At 34.7% G+C, this 19,127-nt stretch overlaps 1 protein-coding gene across 1 annotated transcript in view; it reads left to right on the top strand.

Annotated features, from left to right (window-relative positions):
• Positions 1-2,272: 2,272 nt before the first annotated feature.
• Positions 2,273-19,127, top strand: part of LOC149786834 (uncharacterized) — a 54,666-nt gene continuing 37,811 nt past the window's right edge. The window contains exons 1-2 of the mRNA XM_089977355.1: positions 2,273-2,478; positions 14,309-14,665. Of these exons, the coding sequence (XP_089833481.1) occupies positions 2,406-2,478; positions 14,309-14,665 (430 nt within the window). The 5' untranslated portion in view covers positions 2,273-2,405. The remainder of the gene's footprint in view (positions 2,479-14,308; positions 14,666-19,127) is intronic.

Here is a 19,127-nt window from a genome sequence, read left to right as displayed (position 1 = left end):
TATAGTTCATTGACACTCTTCCATTAGAAATATTGTTCATTACAATTTGAATGTTTCTCGTCACAATTTCCATACAGAGAAGAACTGCATGGCACCAAACACACTTAAAACGTTGATGTGAGGGACTGAACAGTTCGATGTCTTGTTGTGGTAATACAGGTAAGAAACTAAGAAAAGCTGTGCACATTCTACACTTCCACATCTACAGTGGGTGATCCATCTCTTTGTAAATAAATGTTCATTAAGAAAACTGTAATTTGCCCTAAGTCAAGGATGAAATTTTTTAAATTTCCTTCTACCACAATAAAAAATATATGGTAACGTGACTGTTCCACTCATGTTCTCGGACACATTTATTAGGTCATTCTTGTGGTAGAAAGCCATTTTCCGTGGTATTATTGGGGCAGTTGACCAATTTAAATAGCCTGTAAAAAGCAATATATGCACCTAAACAAAATTGCAGGATTTAAAAGCATAATTTCGGCTAAATATAAATAATTTTCGACACATAAAGTTTTAAAAGGAAGTTTAAAGATTCATGAATCTAACAATCATGATTACAAACAACTACAGAAGCAACAATCAATGCGGACATTTTTGTTTGGCTGGTTGGCGTCAAATGATGGTCAAGAAGCCATCGGAGCAACCTCAGCCTTTACTGTCAATCCAGAAGAAGAAAAAAAATCACTCCAGATTCATTTCACTATTAGGGAAAACAAATAATCAGACAGCAAATATACCATATATTTCGCTATCCAGAAAGTTCTCTGTAGAAAAATAAACCACAGTCTTGTTTTACCATCTCGACTTTTTCTACGATTGGATTAACTAAATGGTTGACTGAGAAGTTATGAATGAAAAACAAACATTTTGATTTTCGGTCAGTCATTGCTTCGTAAATATCCGAGGTGGTCCGAATAGCTGCTATCAGCATATATTCGAGGTAATGGACACAAATCACATTTAATTTTCCTATCTAGTCTCTACATTGTTTCTATGTACTTAACTTTCCACTGTGTCCTAATCCTAATAAATCATCTCTCACTTTAAAATACCTTCAAACATGAACTCACGGTGAAGTTCTTGTCATATGTTATTCCGTATTTTTGAGAGGATGGACTGTAAAATGAGTACCGTGCAGTGGGTCACCGATTTCACTTCCAGGTCAGTCTCAGTGCCTAATTACTCACTACGCACTGTCACCGAGATTCACACCGACAGCTACACCATAATGTTCTTATTTTAAGGAATGAACAATTACCTTTATGACAATACCAAGAAAGCGTAGATCTAAATATTGCATCAACAACAAAATTGAGAGAAAAGGAAATGCTCTAAAAATAGACTGGGACTACCTTCGTGAGTACTGAACTGAAGTAATAATTGTGCGCTGAGTCTGGATGAACCGTTAGATTAACCTAGTTGTGAATGCTGCGACATAAGCGAGGTTTGTACGCAGAATGGGCTGAAGATGATCCGATTGGCTCAGGCTATACCCACTCTGCTCATAATTACTTTGCAAAATAGTTCGAGTGTGCTCAAGTGCCAAAAGGTGGATCAGAATATGTCAGATTAAAGGAGACAGATCCACACGAATGATTACGGTATATACAGCGATGTGCACTGCCGAGTATTTATCCATATCACTATCATTCAACAAAACAAACAACAACAAAGACATACCACAGATAATTCAGGTACCTTTAAAATATACAGTATTTTTCCAAATTTTATCAATCCGTTAGCCCAAATTTTGAAGGAAGAAAAAGCAGCAAATTTAAGGTTTGGTTACTTGCTTAAAGGCATACCAATAACCATTCAGTGCGAAGATAGTCCGAGTAAAGTACTTGTCCGAAGGACACACCATGTCGGCCGACCAGTCGATCCACGTCGATCCGATGGTGGGATTCAAATCTGCATCATTTTGGTCCGGCACCTCCTGCTCTTTTCTTTGTTTTTTATATAAAACATTTGGCTTATCTTTAACGTGTGCCCTGAGGATAAAGACTGATCCATCGTTATCTAATTTTTTGACAGATGAAGATCTATCAACATAATACAGTTGATATATCGATCTCTTTGATATTTCGCCACTTCTATTACTACATTGTCGTTCAGGTGTAAACCATCTCATATCGTTAGAAGGGAATAACACCTTGAAAATTGTTGACAACGTCTGAAAAAACGTGTGGGATTTTCTAAATATTACGCATGTTACAGCACGAACATTGCTTAATTTTGAAAAGCAAGTTAAAGAGCACGTGTGCTTCACCTGTGCAGCGACTTCATTCTGTATGAATTAATGTGTTCGTTACTGGTTCAGCGGTTTTATTGGGTATGAAGTGGAAATGCTACTAGTGAGATTGCTAAATCAAAATAATTGAAACACTCTACACGACATAAAGATGAAATTAAGGAGTAGAACATTTCGGCTGAAAGTTCTTGTATGGATCATGTTTCATTTGGTACAAGTCTCAGGTAGGTAGCATCATTTTTCACGACACTTCTTAATAACTCAACACGAATGAACCATTCATAGCTTTTATATATATATATATATATATATATATATATATATATATATATATATATATATATATATATATATATATATATATATAATAGAGAAGTGATACTCCATTTCTCTCCAAATTCTTCAACTGCAGAATGTGCCAGATATTAATTGGAACGTATAAAATCATGCACTTATAAAATAATTTCACCACCATTTGTATGGCAAATAAGTACCAAATAATGTAATCAACCATCATATGGAAATATCAAATGACATGTATAGAAAGATTGCAACATGTATGCTAGAGAAGCAATATAGGTGTAAACAGTGAAGTCTGAATATATATATACATATTGAATAAAAAAGGGATATAACTCTACCTACGGTAAACTCCGCGATAAACTGAATTATTATTAACATTACTGAACGGAATATCAAACCTTAAAAAAAAAAAAAAAAAAAAAAAAAGAGCTCGGACGTTTGTATACATACTACGTTATAAATGTGGTCCACTACAGAAACATTACAATGTTTTAAGAGTATAAAAATTAAATATTTCATTTTCAATATATTTGTTTAAGAATATGCTACGGTGCTAAATAGTAAAAGTTCGATTGCAGAGGTTATGAAAATGGCACACATACATACATACATACATACATACATACATACATACATACATACATACATGCATGCATGCATGCATAGATACCGGTCCGATGACTTAGTGTTTAGAGCGTCCGCCTCGGATGCTGGAGGTCGCGAGTTCAAACCACAGTTGAGTTATACCAAAGACTTATAAAAATGGTACAAACAGCTAATTCACTTGGTTCTCAGCATTAAGAGTGGCTGTCCTGGTGTCAGGATAATGTGACTGGGTGGGCTATGATGCTACATGTCTGCGGCAAAATGTCCAGTGCTAGATATCACTATAAAATGTCACCCTGCAGACATCGTAGCGATATGACTGAAACATTGTTTAGGCTAAGTTAAAAATCCAAAACATACATACATACATACACGCATGCATGCATGCATGCAGGTGGGCGGGCAGACAGACAGACAGACAGACAGACGGAGAGGGGTGCATATAGCATTAACAAATATATCTGAATCTAAACATAGATGAGCAAAACATATAAATATATATTAAACTGAATAATCATCATATATGTCTTCCAAAGTTTTATTGATCGCCCTTCAGACTGAGGAAAGTAGCCACTAGATCAATCTACTGTGAGGTCATCGTCTAGACAATGGTGACAGCCTGGATAAATGTCCGACTACATTGTTATTACGTGTAGATTGTCAATGGAACTGTAATCCCACGGAAAAGTACTTCGGTGCAAAATTCTGAATACAAACAACAGTTATAAATTTACTCTGTAACCGAAAATCAAGAAATCTTGTTAAAATGTATGCCTTGTTCCATATTAATGAAGATGGGACTTTCTTTCGTTTTTTTCTCAGTCTTCTTTGCTTGATTTATCTTTTTGTTATTTGTTTTCTAATTAGATCAAGCCCCTTTGCTATTCACATTCTTTTTAAAGAATAACTTCGAACTATTAGCGTAATGTCAGCAACATAGCTTAAGGTGGAAACTTCAAATTTGTATGATCATTGGGTTCCTTTATGATTGTTCTAGAATTTATTTATCCCTTAAGTGTAGATGAAAGGCCTGTAGTGGATAGAGCAGGAAATGGGGTTGGAGCTGGTTATTTTTATATTCACTTTCATTCATTTCTTTCCCATTCAATGCTGCTTTTCCACAGGAATCAAACATATTTAAACATATCCTCTGAAGGATCTTACAAGCATACGATTGATAAATTGTATTCATTTGATGAAGGTTAAGCCATTTGGTTAGAATTACAATTTTCATTCTGTATCACCGTGTTTTAAATCTTTCACTTACATTGCTATACAGAGAAAAGATGTAGCTTTAAAAAGTCAGCTAAATCAGTAAATTAGTATATACTCCCCCAAAAGAAAACATCAAATAGTCTGATATACATGACAATCAAGGGCGATTAAAGAAAATCTATATAATACTCATTGTCTACTATACTGGCTCGTGTAAAACTCGCATCCGAATAGAAACAACAGTAATCTTCATCTGCCACCGGATAGTGCGATGGCAGACCTGGGTCTGTGTCTGTATGATTTATATGCATACTTATGCATGTAACGTCGGTACGTACTTACGCATGCAATTACCTACATGCCTACCAAATCGATTTTCTACCAACCTGCATGCATGCATGCAATCAATCATTTATACAGACGGATAAAAAGATAGACAAATCGAAACAAAAAGATATTGGCGGGCGCGTGTGCATGAGTGTGTGAGTGTGTATTATGCCAACAAGCAATCCCGATTATGGTATACATTTTAGGAATTTTATCTATGCAGTCAAGTAAAATATATTTATACGAATGATCGCATAAAAAGAGTAAAGCTCAGACAGATTGATTACTGAATAATATCTCAAACGACCACAACGACGTGACAGTCCCGCATCTTTTATTGTCAAATACTTTGATGAAGCTGCGGTTAAACAGAACGTAAACTTTTTGGATTTTCTTTTTTCTTTTTCGAACTGCTTAGGAGTGGTACAACTCGTGAAGAGGAATTGATTTGTCATTCTTGTCGTCCTCGTTGTTGGATTTGATTTTGTCGACAGCGTCTTCTTTGCTGTTGTTGTTAATGTAGCCACATTATTATTATTATTATTATTATTGTCGTTAGGTACAATTTAGATATTCATTTATTCTGATTATTGTTCTTTTTACAGTAACAAAGGTAAACATATGTCTCTCATTTCCTCACCAAGTTACACACTAGTACTTTCAATGATATTTGTGACTGATCCATTGTGTACTTTCTCTGAATTTTTTTTTCTTATTTGATGCTGGTTGTCGATTTGAACTTACTGCATTAACTTTAAACGATGCGCTGTGTTTGGACAATATTCTAAGACGTTGCAGTACGTTATTTTATAACGTTTATTAATTAGCCAAGATTCTAAACGTTGAGTACGTTATTTTAATGTATATTATTTGGCCAATATTCTAAAGCGTTGCAGTATGTTATTTTATAGTGTATATTATATGGCCAATATTCTAAAACGTTGCAGTACGTTAGTTTAATGTATATTATTTGGCCAATATTCTAAAACGTTGCAGTATGTTATTTTATAGTGTATATTATATGGCCAATATTCTAAAACGTTGCAGTACGTTAGTTTAATGTATATTATTTGGCCAATATTCTAAAACGTTGCAGTACGTTATGTTAATGTATATTATTTGGGCAATATTCTAAAACGTTGTGGTACGTTATTTTATAATGTATATTATTTGGCCAATATTCTAAAACGTTGCAGGACGTTATTTTAATGTATATTATTTGGCCAATATTCTAAAACGTTGCAGGACGTTATTTTAATGTATATTATTTGGCCAATATTCTAAAACGTTGCAATACCTTATTTTAATGTATATTATTTGGCCAATATTCTAAAACGTTACAGTACGTTATTTTAATGTTTATTATTTGGACAATATTCTTAAACGTTGCAGTACGTTATTTTAATGTATATTATTTCGCCATAATTATAAAACGTCGCAGTACATTATTTTATAATGTATATTATTTGGCCAATATTCTAAAACGTTGCAGTACGTATAGGTTACTGCATTTGTATGGGAAAATATGAACGAGTTTTTTGGATGGAATACTGCACGACCTTGGGAGTCAAGTATATCCATCCGACAAAACGAGTTCATATTTTCCCATACAAATGCAGTAAACCTTTTATTATATGCTCATTTTCTTATTCCACCTAAGGCTTAATTATATACACAAAATACACTACAAGAAACAACGTAAATGAATGCATGCCGCATTCCGAACTAAATACACATGCGCACATTTATCATTACACAACAACATCATTATTAATGCGCACATAACTCCGCCCAGATAAATTTGAACTTAGTCGCGCGCTCGACATAACTTTCGAAATAAAATGGGGTGTCTAGTTAAAATTGAAATTTGCTCTCATATTGTGAATGAATGCGCATTGCAACAACTTTTCCATTTGATCTGGAATGAATAGATTTTGGTATTTTGTTTCGATTCGACGAAAGTTTGTGATTTTGCACTGGATTCATCTGTGCAAATTGTACATGAAATACATCGGATTGAAGCGGCGCGGGAGAAGCATGTTTACATCTGCAAGTGTGTTTGTTCTGTCATTGACTATTTGAAATCATTATGTAGGAAAAGTATGACGTGTTTCAATTGCAGTTATCAAAAAGACGCTATTGAATTTAATGTTTATTTCATTTTGAGTACAGTAAGGAAGATGTAATTGCACTTGGAATATAGTCGAAATTACAGTACAATTTCGAAATGTGTAATCAAACTTGAAAACTCACGACATGCCTCATGTAATTCGGATTTGCAGAATTAAGAAAGTACATTTTGAGGAAATTCTGGATGTAAAATTGTAAGTATATTTTTTGCCATTCTTGTTACCAGCTAAAGGAGACAGTTTATGCCTTTATAGTTTGCATGCTATTTGTAGGTACTAAGCAATTTTATGAAATCTGGTGTCTGTCGCAAAATCTGAAACAATGTATCGAAAAGTTAACGTGGAATGTAGCAAAACAGTTGGTATGTTGCAGTCCACGAAACATCTGCTTTAGTTCATTCAGAAATAAATTTAATCAACCAAAACGTATTGCGTCTACTATGCGAATGTACATGATTTGTTTACAAAGTAGTTCCTAATACACTATTGGACACACGTGTCCTACGAATGGGTGCAGTATGAAGGTGTACAATATCGTAAAATATTGAACGATTCTGATAATGTCAAGTTAACGGAGAAAAAAATGAGCATATGATAAGTTATTTTATAATGTATATTATTTGGCCAATGTTCTAAAACGTCTCAGTACGTTATTTTCATGTATATTATTTGACCAATACTATAAAACATTGCAGTACGTTATTTTATAATTATAGGTTACTGCATTTGTATGGAAAAATGTGAACTAGTTTTTAGGATAGAATACTGCAACACCTAGAGATTGCAGTATATCCATCCGACAAAACGAGTTCATATTTTCCCATACAAATGCAGCAATCTTTTTATTATATACTCGTTTTCTTATTCTACCTAAGGTTTAATTATATAAACAAAATACACTACAAGAAACAACGCAAATAAATGTATGCCGTATTCTACACAAGCGCAGATTCATCATTACACAACAACACCATTATTAATGCGCACATAACTCCGCCCAGATAAATTTGAACTTAGTTGCACGCTAGACATAAGTTTCAAAAGAAAATGACGTTTTCGTCTACGTAAATATTAAATTTGGACTCATATTGTGTATGAATGCACATTGCAACAAGTTTTCTATTTGATCTGGAATGAATAGATCTTTGGTGTTTTTGTCGATTCCGTGAAATTTCGTGATTATGGACTAGATTCATCTGTGCAAATTGTACATAAATCACATCGGATTGAAGTAGCGCGGGAGAAGCGTGTTTATATCTGCAAGTGTGTTTATTCTGTCATTGATTATTTGAAATCATAATGTGGGAAAAATATGAAGTGTTTCAATTGCAATTATCAAAAAGACGTTATTGAATTTAATGTTTATTTCATTTTGAGTGCAGTAAGGAGGATGTAATTGCACTTGGAATATAGTCGAAATTACAGTACAATTTCGAAATGTGTAATCAAGCTTGAGAACTAATGACATGGCTCATGTAATTCGGAATTGCAGAACTATGACAGTACATTTTGAGGAGATTCAGAATGTAAAACTGTAAGTATATTTGTTGCCATATTTATTACCAGCTAAAGGAGACAGTTTGTGCCTTTATAACTTGCATGCTATTTGTAGGTACCAAGCAGATTTATAAAATCTGGCGTCTATCGCCAAAATCCGAAACATTGTATCAAAAGAATTAACACGGAATGTAGCAAAGCAGCCGGTAAGTTGCAGTCCACGAAACATCTGCTTTAGTTCATTCAGAAACAAATTTAATCAACCAAAACGTAAAGCGTCTGCTACACGAGAGTACATGATTTGCTTAAAAAGTAGTTGTTAATACACTTTTGGGCACACGTGTCCTGCGCGTGAGTGCAATATGAAGGTGTACAATATCGTAAAATACTGAACGATTCTCAAAATGTAAAGTTAACGGAGAAAAAAATGAGCATATAATAATGTATATTATTCGGCCACTATTCTAAAACGTTGCAGTACGTTATTTTAATGTATGTTATTTGGCCAATATTCTAAAACGTTGCAGTACGTTATTATATAATTATAGATTACTGCATTTGTAAGGAAAAAAGTATTTTTCGGATGGAAATACTGCACGACCATGGGAGTGCAGTTTATCCATCCGACAAAACGAGTTCATATTTTCTGATACAAATGCAGTAACCTTTTTACTATATGCTCATTTTCTTATTCTACCTAAGTCTTCATTACGTAAACAAAAACACACTAGACGAAACAAAGTAACCGAATGTATGCCGTATTCCAAACTGAATACACAAGCGTAGATTTATCATTAAACAACAACAACATTATTAATGCGCACTTAACTCCACCCAGATAAATCTGAACTTAGTCGCGCGCTAGACATAACTTTCGGAAGAAAATGGCGTTTGGTCTAGTTAAAATTGAAATTTGGAGCTATATTGTGAATGAATGTGCATTGCAACAACTTTTCCATTTGATATGAAATGAATATATGTTGGTATTCTTGTCGTTTCTACGAAATTTCGTGATCATGGACTGGATTTATGTGCCAATTCTACATGAAGTACATTGGATCTGAGTAGCGAGGGAGCAGCGTGTTGACGTCTGCAAGTGTATTTCTGTTCTGCCATTGAACGATTGAAATCATAATGTGGGAAAAATATGAAGTCATTCAATTTCAATTATCAAAAAGACGCTATGGAATATAATGTTTATTTCATTTTGAGTGCAGTAAGTATGATGCAGTTGCACTTGGAATATAGTCAAAATTACAGCACAATTTCGAAATGCTTAATCAAGCTTGAGAACCCATGACATGGCTCATGTAATTCGGATCTGCAGAAATAAGAAAGTACATTTTGAGGAAATTCAGGATGTAAAACTGTAAGTATATTTTTGCCATTCTTATTACCAGCTAAAGGAGATAGTTTATGCCTTGTAACTTGCATGTTATTTTGTAGGTACCCACCAATTGTATGAAATCTGGCGTCTATCGCCAAATTCCGATACGTAGTATCAAAAATGTTAACGGGGATTGTAGCAATGCAGCCGGTATGTGACAGTCCACGAAACATCTGCCTTAGTTCATTCAGAAACAAATTTAATCAACCAAAACGTAAAGCGTCTGCTACACGAGTGTACATGAATTGTTTACAAAGTAGTTCCTAATACTCTAGTGGGCACACGTGTCCTGCAGGTGAAAGCAATATGAAGTTGTGCAATATCGTAAAATACTGAACTATTCTGACAATATACAGTTAAGGGAGAAACAAATGAGCATATAATAATGTGTATTATTTGCATAGGCACCTATTTTTCTATTCTACGGACATATTGCAAAACAGGTGAAGAATGCGTATATCCTTCATTATCTTCCTAAAAGGGCGGGATTAAATACAGTGTCACTTTTTGCTAATTTTAACACAAGGAATAGCGAAATAATTTGTCTGTCATTTGGTAAATGCACATGGAGTGTAATGAACATGTGCAGTCTTTCAAACAGTATTTCCTTGTTACTTTATGGGGGCGCTCTACAGATATGAACTTCTGAAAGAGTGGCGGGTAGAAGGTGGAGTTGTTTACATTTGCAACATGCACAATAGAGAGAATGGTGGTATACCGTTATGTTACTTTCATGTACTGTGGCTGAAAGTTGTTTGAATATTGTACTTGTGGAAATTGTACATGATCTAAGAGCACAGTTAACAAAAATGTATGCTCCCTTGTGCTAAAACTATCAGCCTGTACTTGTCTAGTAGTTATTAAAAAAGGGAAAATAATTTTTTTCCAGACGTGACATTATCAGCATATTAAAGAGTGCAATGAATTAATTACAAAATTTATAAAATGTTAAACAAGTTATAAGCTCTTCTTTTTATAATTTACCTCTGAAGTCCAGAAAGTAAAAATGACCAAGCGGAGCTAGCAGTTTGTTGAAAGATGCACTTCCGAAGTAAGACCAAGTTATATACTCTAAAACTCATATTACACACATCAATGATAGATGAAAATAAAGAATTAAAAGTTCTTTGAACAATACATAAAATATACAAAGTCTTTTTTCAATAGCCTGTATAACTTGTGGGGAAAACCTGTTCGTGCCACTTTATAATAAGGAAAGCATATTTTGCTATTATAGCTGAATAAAGCAGTCTATTGGAAAAAATTCATGCCTCGTTTTTTCACGAAGTTCTTGAACATGAGTGCCTTTTGAAAAATCATGTTTTGATTTCGTTAATGAATGAACTGATTCAAATACAAGAGAGTCGAACATTGTGATTTAATCGTCTAAAGAAAGTCCTTACATATTGTCAGTCTTTAAAATAATATTGCATAAGTCAATGAAACAATATTTGTTTGAGTGGAATTGAAGTAGAGGAAGGAATTTCATAAATTCTGCTTAATTTTTCCGAGTAAATACACGTAGACAAATCTCTCTCTCTCTCTCTCTCTCTCTCTCTCTCTCTCTCTCTCTCTCGCCTAGTTCCATACAATTTGTGCTCAAGGCATGTAAGAAAAAATCCGTTTCTCAGAAGAGCGTATGTCTTAATCAGTTTCTTTGAATAAAGTTTACTTACATAAATGACCCATAGATCACGGTTATGTAATAAACACCAGCCTTAAAGAGTTTGCTCATATGAAAATTTCACCGCAACACGTCACATGCATGCAGAATACGTCCGACGTTTTTGCAGTAGCTTTATATGTCAGTAGATCACAACAATTGCTCGAAGTATTATATAAATCTGAGCATCGTAGTTGAATAGCTTCGACTTTAGTGTCTTTGGTGCTCTAAATCATTTATGACAGAATTTACGTTGAAACACTTGCTGCAGTTTGGACGCCACCATATTGAGAGAAAAAACATGTTTCGTTACAAGTAAATTTTGTCCAATTAATTTTGCGATAAGCAATACTTGGTATAAGCAATACAGAATACCAACTTCCCTATTTAGAAGCTATTGGTATTAGTTGATTTTCTTGGTTGGTCCGGTGTACTTAGGTCAAATTTTTTGTTCCACAGCCTTTGGTTTAAAACTAATATTGAAAGGAACCGAATGTGTCACGTTCGTTAGTCAAATGTAGTCCACCCACGTAAATTGCTGAAATAGTATACGCCACTTCGATATCTAACCAGAAGCAGCTGAATAAAATCCAGTGTGAGGTTTCGTCCTTTGTTTTGCAATGAAGACAGTTTGGAATAAATCGTGGCCTTTGCAGGCAAGAATATGTGTCGCATATCGATTCCTCCAGTTAAACAAATCCACAATTATATTGTTTATTGCAGTCAAGGCATGTGGAGAACATTGGTCACTTGATTCGGTTTGGTAAGGGCATCAAGTTTTTCATCATCGAGTGGGTTCTTGTTCGTGTCATTATTTTGGATAGTATATATGGCAAGGGTTAATGGGAAACGAAGTAAATCGACAAATTTTGGCTTGTGAATTTGGAAGTGATTCAGATACATGTGACTTAGGATGGTGACATTGATTGCATCGAAACGAACCGATAACATTGTATCAAAGTATATTCGAAACAATTCGAATGACAGGTATAAAAATTAATTTTTATTTCCTTGAACTAGTATCTGCCCGATGATCTGATTCGATTCTACGAAGATTTCATTAACGTGTGTAGTAATTAACTTGAGATAAGCAGAATTAATGAAAAAGAAACGAAAATATTGGATTAGGCTACCTACGGTGAACATATGCATTGTACATTGACATATGTATATATATATATATATATATATATATATATATATATATATATATATATATATATATATATATATATATATATATATATACCTCTCAACCTACAAAAAATTATGTTATGAAAATAATCTACTCTGACCTTTTCTTACCCGTTTTGGATATCTGGAGAGTTCTGTTGTGAAAATATTGAGTTCGGCGAAAGTACGCATGATCGGCTTCGGGTAGTCTCATTTTACAGGGGCAATCAAAATTAGGAGAACTTATATCGAACCCTATCTGCCCTATATCAGCAAGTACAGTATTCGTCTTCTCATCCACAACAACTAAATCTCTATTTCACTTTTTCAAAAAGCTGATGCACGAGTCAGATTTGCAGAGTTTACAAACTTGACACCACACTGTATTTCATCATTCCCAATATTGCGTGATCACGTATTCTAAATCACACGGTCTACGTCTTTTTGAGGTCAGAGGTCAAAGGATCACATGATACTGGTAGCCTCTGAAATGAAAATGCCAACTGCAATCGAATTCTGATGTCACGAGATTTGGAGATCATATTACTGGGCAACTTTGATTGGAATAGTGTAGTATTCGTTCATAATAGTTAACTGGTTTATTGGTCTGCTTATTAAAGTCAAATACTCTGTATTAACTGCGCCGTCTGAAAATATATACATTTTATTGACCAAGGCAGGTAGGGTTCGATACTATGTCGACTGATTTTGACAGTCACTTTAAAATTTACTCCATGCCGCTACCGCCTAGTTTCGACGAATGTCAAATCTTCGATAAAAGTCCGCTATGATCTTACACCTGAAGATAACTTTCCAAAAGTCATTTGAACTCTGAAAAAATAAAAGTATTGACGATTTTATGTTAGTGAAATATTTCTTTATAAATAATGAGGAGACTTTTCAGGACATTTGGGAAAGTAATTGTATGCTGAATTTATTATTAATGCCATTAGTGGAAGGAATTGAATTATACCAAGGCTCTGGTTGAATCACCAAAACTTGAGTGTAGACTTAAGTCTAATCTATGAACTCGATTCGTTGATTACTATTGTTTGAAATTAAAATGAAAGCCAAGGAACCGAGGCCTAGACACGGATGCAATCTTTCATGAATTTAGTTCTCACCCATCCTGTCACAAAAAAAGAAATAAAACATCTATTTTAATCTTAAGTCTTTAAGATTAGGTTCGAAAGGGCGGTACTTTACAAAATCATTTACAGGAAACATTGACCATATGTACTCTCTGTACAAGCGAAGTCAGCATAGAAAAAAAACCCATTCGAGTAAATGAGAAGTTTTCATTAACTTGCAAACATGTATTAGAATGTTGTGCGCTAGAAATTATGTTGAAATGATTTCATATGGGTGTCATACTGTTTAGAAGCCGAAGACATACTATGTAACCCTTGAGTATCAGTGAATACCTTCACATCCAATATAGAATGATGCATAGCCCCCTCTATATGTTAACTTGATGTAGATTATTTGATCCAAATCAAGGAACATAACTCATTTTATAATCAGTAGGATACGTAATATCTCAATGTTAAGATTTGAAGAACAATTCCAATGCCATGTTTATATTTTGTAATTTTTTATATTGCGTAGGAATACTGTCTCGATGTTAAAGTTTTTCCCTAAATTCATACGCCATAATGACCATTTTCTCGACCAACTCAAAACATAACAAGGATGTAATTTTGTGTATCTTTGTTTATAGTAAAGAGGGATATTACGAACACGTCTTATTTCAGATGCAGACACCAAGTACAGCTGCATCGCCTCCATGTCGTCGGAAGAAGAGGGAGAAATGGACGAGTTTGAAGGAGAGGATGAGTCTGAAGAATATGAAGGTTCCATGCAGTCAGGTTCACTCTCTTGTTCAGTCTCAGGCCAGGGGATCATCCTTGTGACAAGGATCGCGTACGGATACGGTCTTACCAGAAGTTGTGCCAGTGGCTCCATCTGTCAAGATGAGTTTGATGTTGGAGGAACCGTGGCAGACCGCTGTGACGGCCAGGCTTCCTGTTACGTCACATTGCTTCCCCCTCGTTTCCTAGCTTGTGGTAGGAGGAGCAATTACATGGTTGTGGAATATGAATGTGTGGATGGTAAGCGCTGTTCATTGCCAAAAAAAAAATAATCTTACAAAATAATAATAATAATAATAATAATAATAATAATACTAATAATAATAATGAGGATTTTGTATAGCGCCTAATCTTTAGAAGCTCTAAGTGCTTTACAACATTAAACAACACCTATAAGATAAAAAACATAATGATATGATTACAAAAACAAACACCATGAAATTAAAAAACATTAAAAAACATGCTGAGAATATTTAAGGTAGGAAACATTATTAGGTCTTTTAACTTTGTTCTTGCAGTCAAAATAAGTGAGTTTTGAGAGCCCTCTTGAATGTGATCACTGTGTCTTTGTGTCTAAGTTCAGTGGGCAATTCATTCCACGTTGCTGGGACCTGGTATGCAAAAGAACATTGTCTGTATGACTTTGTTTTCTGTGTGGGAATAATGAGTATACGATTGTCAGCAGAAGAGCGCAAGTATCTTGCTGGTGTGTACACATGGGTGAGGTCAGATAGGTATGTTGGACTAGAGTCCAACAGTGAAACGTAGCACAGAGAACAATTTTATGTTTGAGTCTGGATCGAATGGATAGCCAGTGTAGGGTACAGGGCAGCGGGGAGGTGTGCTCTGATCGTGGTACTCTAAGTATGATCCGAGCACGACAAGGAATCTACACTATCATAACAGTTGGTTATGCAAAAAAAGTATTGAGGATAAATTTACACATGTGAATTCGGGTATCAAATATTAACAACAAAACAAGTGAGTGCTGTTACATTTGACTATTTCTTTCATATAAAACAATTAAATACTGAAAGTTAATGAATGTGTTGCACTGATGAAGGATTTCTCATAATAGTCGTGCCACAATTTGCAACACGAACGTGAATTTGGTTAGAATAGTGTTTTTCTGTAAAGATACAAAACACTATTGATATCGATATCCAGTTTATGTCGACACGAGTTAAATTTTAAGTCGAAGTTGTTTTTCTCAAGGTGATCGGTTGTCCTTGAGCTGTTTTAAAAAAAGATAAAAAGTAGTGGACTCCAAGTCGTTGTGGTTCATATTGCTGATAAAATGATCATCATTCGTAAGTAGATTGAAAAGGTAATAATGTATTTGTATAGATGGATCCTTTCAAAAGTTCTTGCATTACACTAACTGTTAAATTGTAAACCTTTACATCATATATATTATACATTCATATTTTATTTGATTGTAAATAGTATAATATTGTTTATAGTATAATATGCATTGTTTTATAGATAAGGCGACGTTTCACTTGTTTAATTTGTCCGAAATCATACTGGCAAATATCCACTCAGACATTCACACGCGGAACCATGGTAGCTATTGCGATAATAAATTGTCTACAGTGCAGAGCAGTAAGGTCCTGAAGCGTTGCTCCATCTGGGGAAGGTGGACTTCAAAGTACATTCATTATTAGAAGGAACGTAGCACTCAATTTACTTGGTCACTTACGAGGGTATCCAAATGAGTGGAGTAAAAAACTGAAATAAACTAACAGTGTTACAACATTCTCACATGTGCACCGGCTTCATGGTCACCAGTAAAGATCTGATAAACCTGGAAGGCAGCTCATCTGCACTGAATGTCATCTCGTCTTTGCAAGGAAGCTAACACTTAATTTACATGCCACTATTAAATACATTTTTGGTGGAGTCTTTAAGTAACAATGATCCTTAAAACGGGTGAAAAGCAGGAAACGTAACAATGACTAATTGCATTGAAATTTATTCAAGGTAGGAGATGTGGTAGTGTTATTGTTTTAAATTATCTTACACAGAGTGTGTATATTTAATAAATGATTCTCATACACAGTATATATATTTAATAACTCATTCTCATACACAGAGTGTGTATATAATTCTCATATCTGGTACAATAATGCAGATTAAAAGATTGAGGTTGCATTCGATTTTAATGACAGTGAGGTTTCTATATGTTTGTTTTATCCTTATAAAACGGTTAATTTAGCTAATTCTCGTGTCAAACATATCTCCTGCCTTCATACATCTTGCATTTCAATGTTATCTCAATTTTCTATGATAATATTTCTACTGATTTATATTTTCAAAAGGAACCAAAATGCTTCTAAGCGTTATTTTGGATGTCAGTTACATTTTGTCTGTTTTTGTCTTTCAAAGTACAAACCTGATGTTCTCGGGAAAGAATTATTGTAGACATTTTATTTGCTGTTATCTGTATTCTGCATCATTCAGGACTTCTAAACGTACAACTCCATTTCGTACAAAGCCATGTCATCCTGAATGGAATAAGAGTTGTACTTTGTATTTCAGACAGTTCAAAAGAAAAAAAATAAAAATAAAATAAGGATACACTTTAGATGAATTCCCAATGAGAGTTTTCGTGAGCTATTAGCTTATTTTTGCAAATTAGTTGATTAGAAATTAAATCTATGCTTGTGCGATGGAGATTATTTTGTTGATCATGGTTAATTATTTATAGATCCCATTTATGACAGAGGTCACAAACTCAAATCACCACGTGGGCCACATGAGGACTAGCATATTTGCAAGATGGACGCATCACTGAAACCTAACCATACAGCGTTACAAAAGTGTAGTCAAAAATTTAAAACCAAAACCAAAACCAAACAAAGCAAAAAGAACTAACGAAAAAACTCCAAAACAAAACACACCTCCAAACCAAAAGCGAAAACAAAACCCATAAATCAACCCCCAAAACCACAAAGATACAAAAAAGCAAAGAGCAAAATATTCTGCTATTCTGTTATGCTAAATCGCAAAGATTTATATACAAATCCCATACTGTTATAAAACTGGCTGGATGTGAAGAAACGGTTTGTATTATTAATTATTTTAAAACTTTCCGGTGTCTATGCGGCCAGCAAGAAATAATCCCACCGGCCTCATCCAACCAGCCCGCCGCGTGTTTGATACCTTTATTTCGGATAAACTTGAACTACTCTTCGGGGATGGCTTTGTCGCGTAGCGTCTTCAATATGTGGTATTTGATTGTTTTAAACTTTGATTCGGTCAATACGTGGATTTCATCGTAGTTTTTAGCTTCATGGATAGTAGCCGGCTGATAAGAGTTCCAGTTACACAAATTCAAAGCAAATTTAATACTTTGATATGAAGGGAGTGTTTACTGCGGAACCGTACATTTTTATAAAGCGAGCAGCAGGGAGGGCGAACCCTACAACTTTTTAGAAGGTTCCAAATGCCGAAATAAACCCTTTATAAAACCGCGATGACGCTTTATGTAAACGCAATTGTAGCCGTCGTTGCTGCTCTTTGTTGTCGTTGCCCTCTCTACTGCTTTCTGCGTCCCTTTTCGAAAATCAAGGCCTTTATCGATGTACGAAAAATTATCCGAAAATCGCATCTAACCCGACTCGATACCGTGTTCGAGGATCATGTAAATTTATTGTCATAAATCCGTGCGGGGTTGATTGGGCATGACTAAATAAATTTCTAAACTTATTTATATCCATATCACCACTGCACCAAGTCTGATGAATATTTCGTAACGTGTGTGTATCAACTCCGTTAAACACTGCAAGAATATTACAGTTATCCCTGATCACTTTAGGAATTTGTGTATATCGCTGGGTTACATAAATCACATCTGTGTTTTTGTGCCTACCTCTGGAAAATATTCTGTTAGGATTTGATTGTTTATCCAATATTACATCATCATACACGACTAAATTACTAATAAATCCATCAATATCATCAATACTTGGCGCTTCATTAACGTCAGTTATAAATTCAACAACATCATCACCGTTTTCATTTAATGATTTTGCACTTTCATTAAAATCTTTTAACACTTCGTAGCATCGTTGATCGTCCACAGATGGAGCTACCAAATACAACTTGTCCCACTTCATCCACTTCATTATTAAATTAAGTAACAACTGTGTCTTACCACTCCCAGATGGTCCAATTATAATCATACGAACAGAATTTGGTAGCGCTGCGTGATGCTTAACTGGTTCTTGTTTCCTTGTTGCAGAAAAGTCAGTGATTTCCATTAGAATAATATAAAATAAATATGGATTTATATTGTGTGAAATGCAGGGCGCGCACGCCAACAAGTGATCTAACAACCATTACAACAAAAAATAATAGATGTGCGGTTACGGGCAAGTGTGAACGATGTGGTACAAAAAAGTTCAAATTTATCTCCCTGACTCCGTCAGGTGGTAAGTCAGCGCCAAAACCAAAGTCAGCGCCAAAACCAAAACCAGTGCCAAAACCAAAGTCAAGTAAAAAAAAAAAAAACCAGGAGGTGATATTGCCGCCAAGTTAGGAAAACTTCCAGGTGCTCCGTGGGCTAAATACCCAGGAGAAAAAACATCTACCAGGATATAATTACTGTGGTCCTGGAACCAGACTTGATATCAGACTTGATGATCAAGATCAACCAAACCCAGGTGAGTATCCGATAAACGCTATTGATAAAGCATGT

The sequence above is a fragment of the Sinohyriopsis cumingii genome, chromosome 12 (assembly GCF_028554795.1).
Source record: "Sinohyriopsis cumingii isolate HCF-2022 chromosome 12, ASM2855479v2, whole genome shotgun sequence".
Classification (NCBI taxonomy): Eukaryota; Metazoa; Mollusca; class Bivalvia; order Unionida; family Unionidae; genus Sinohyriopsis; species Sinohyriopsis cumingii.
The sequence above is the reverse complement of the archived record's forward strand: the minus strand, read 5'-3'. Positions and strand labels throughout refer to the sequence as shown.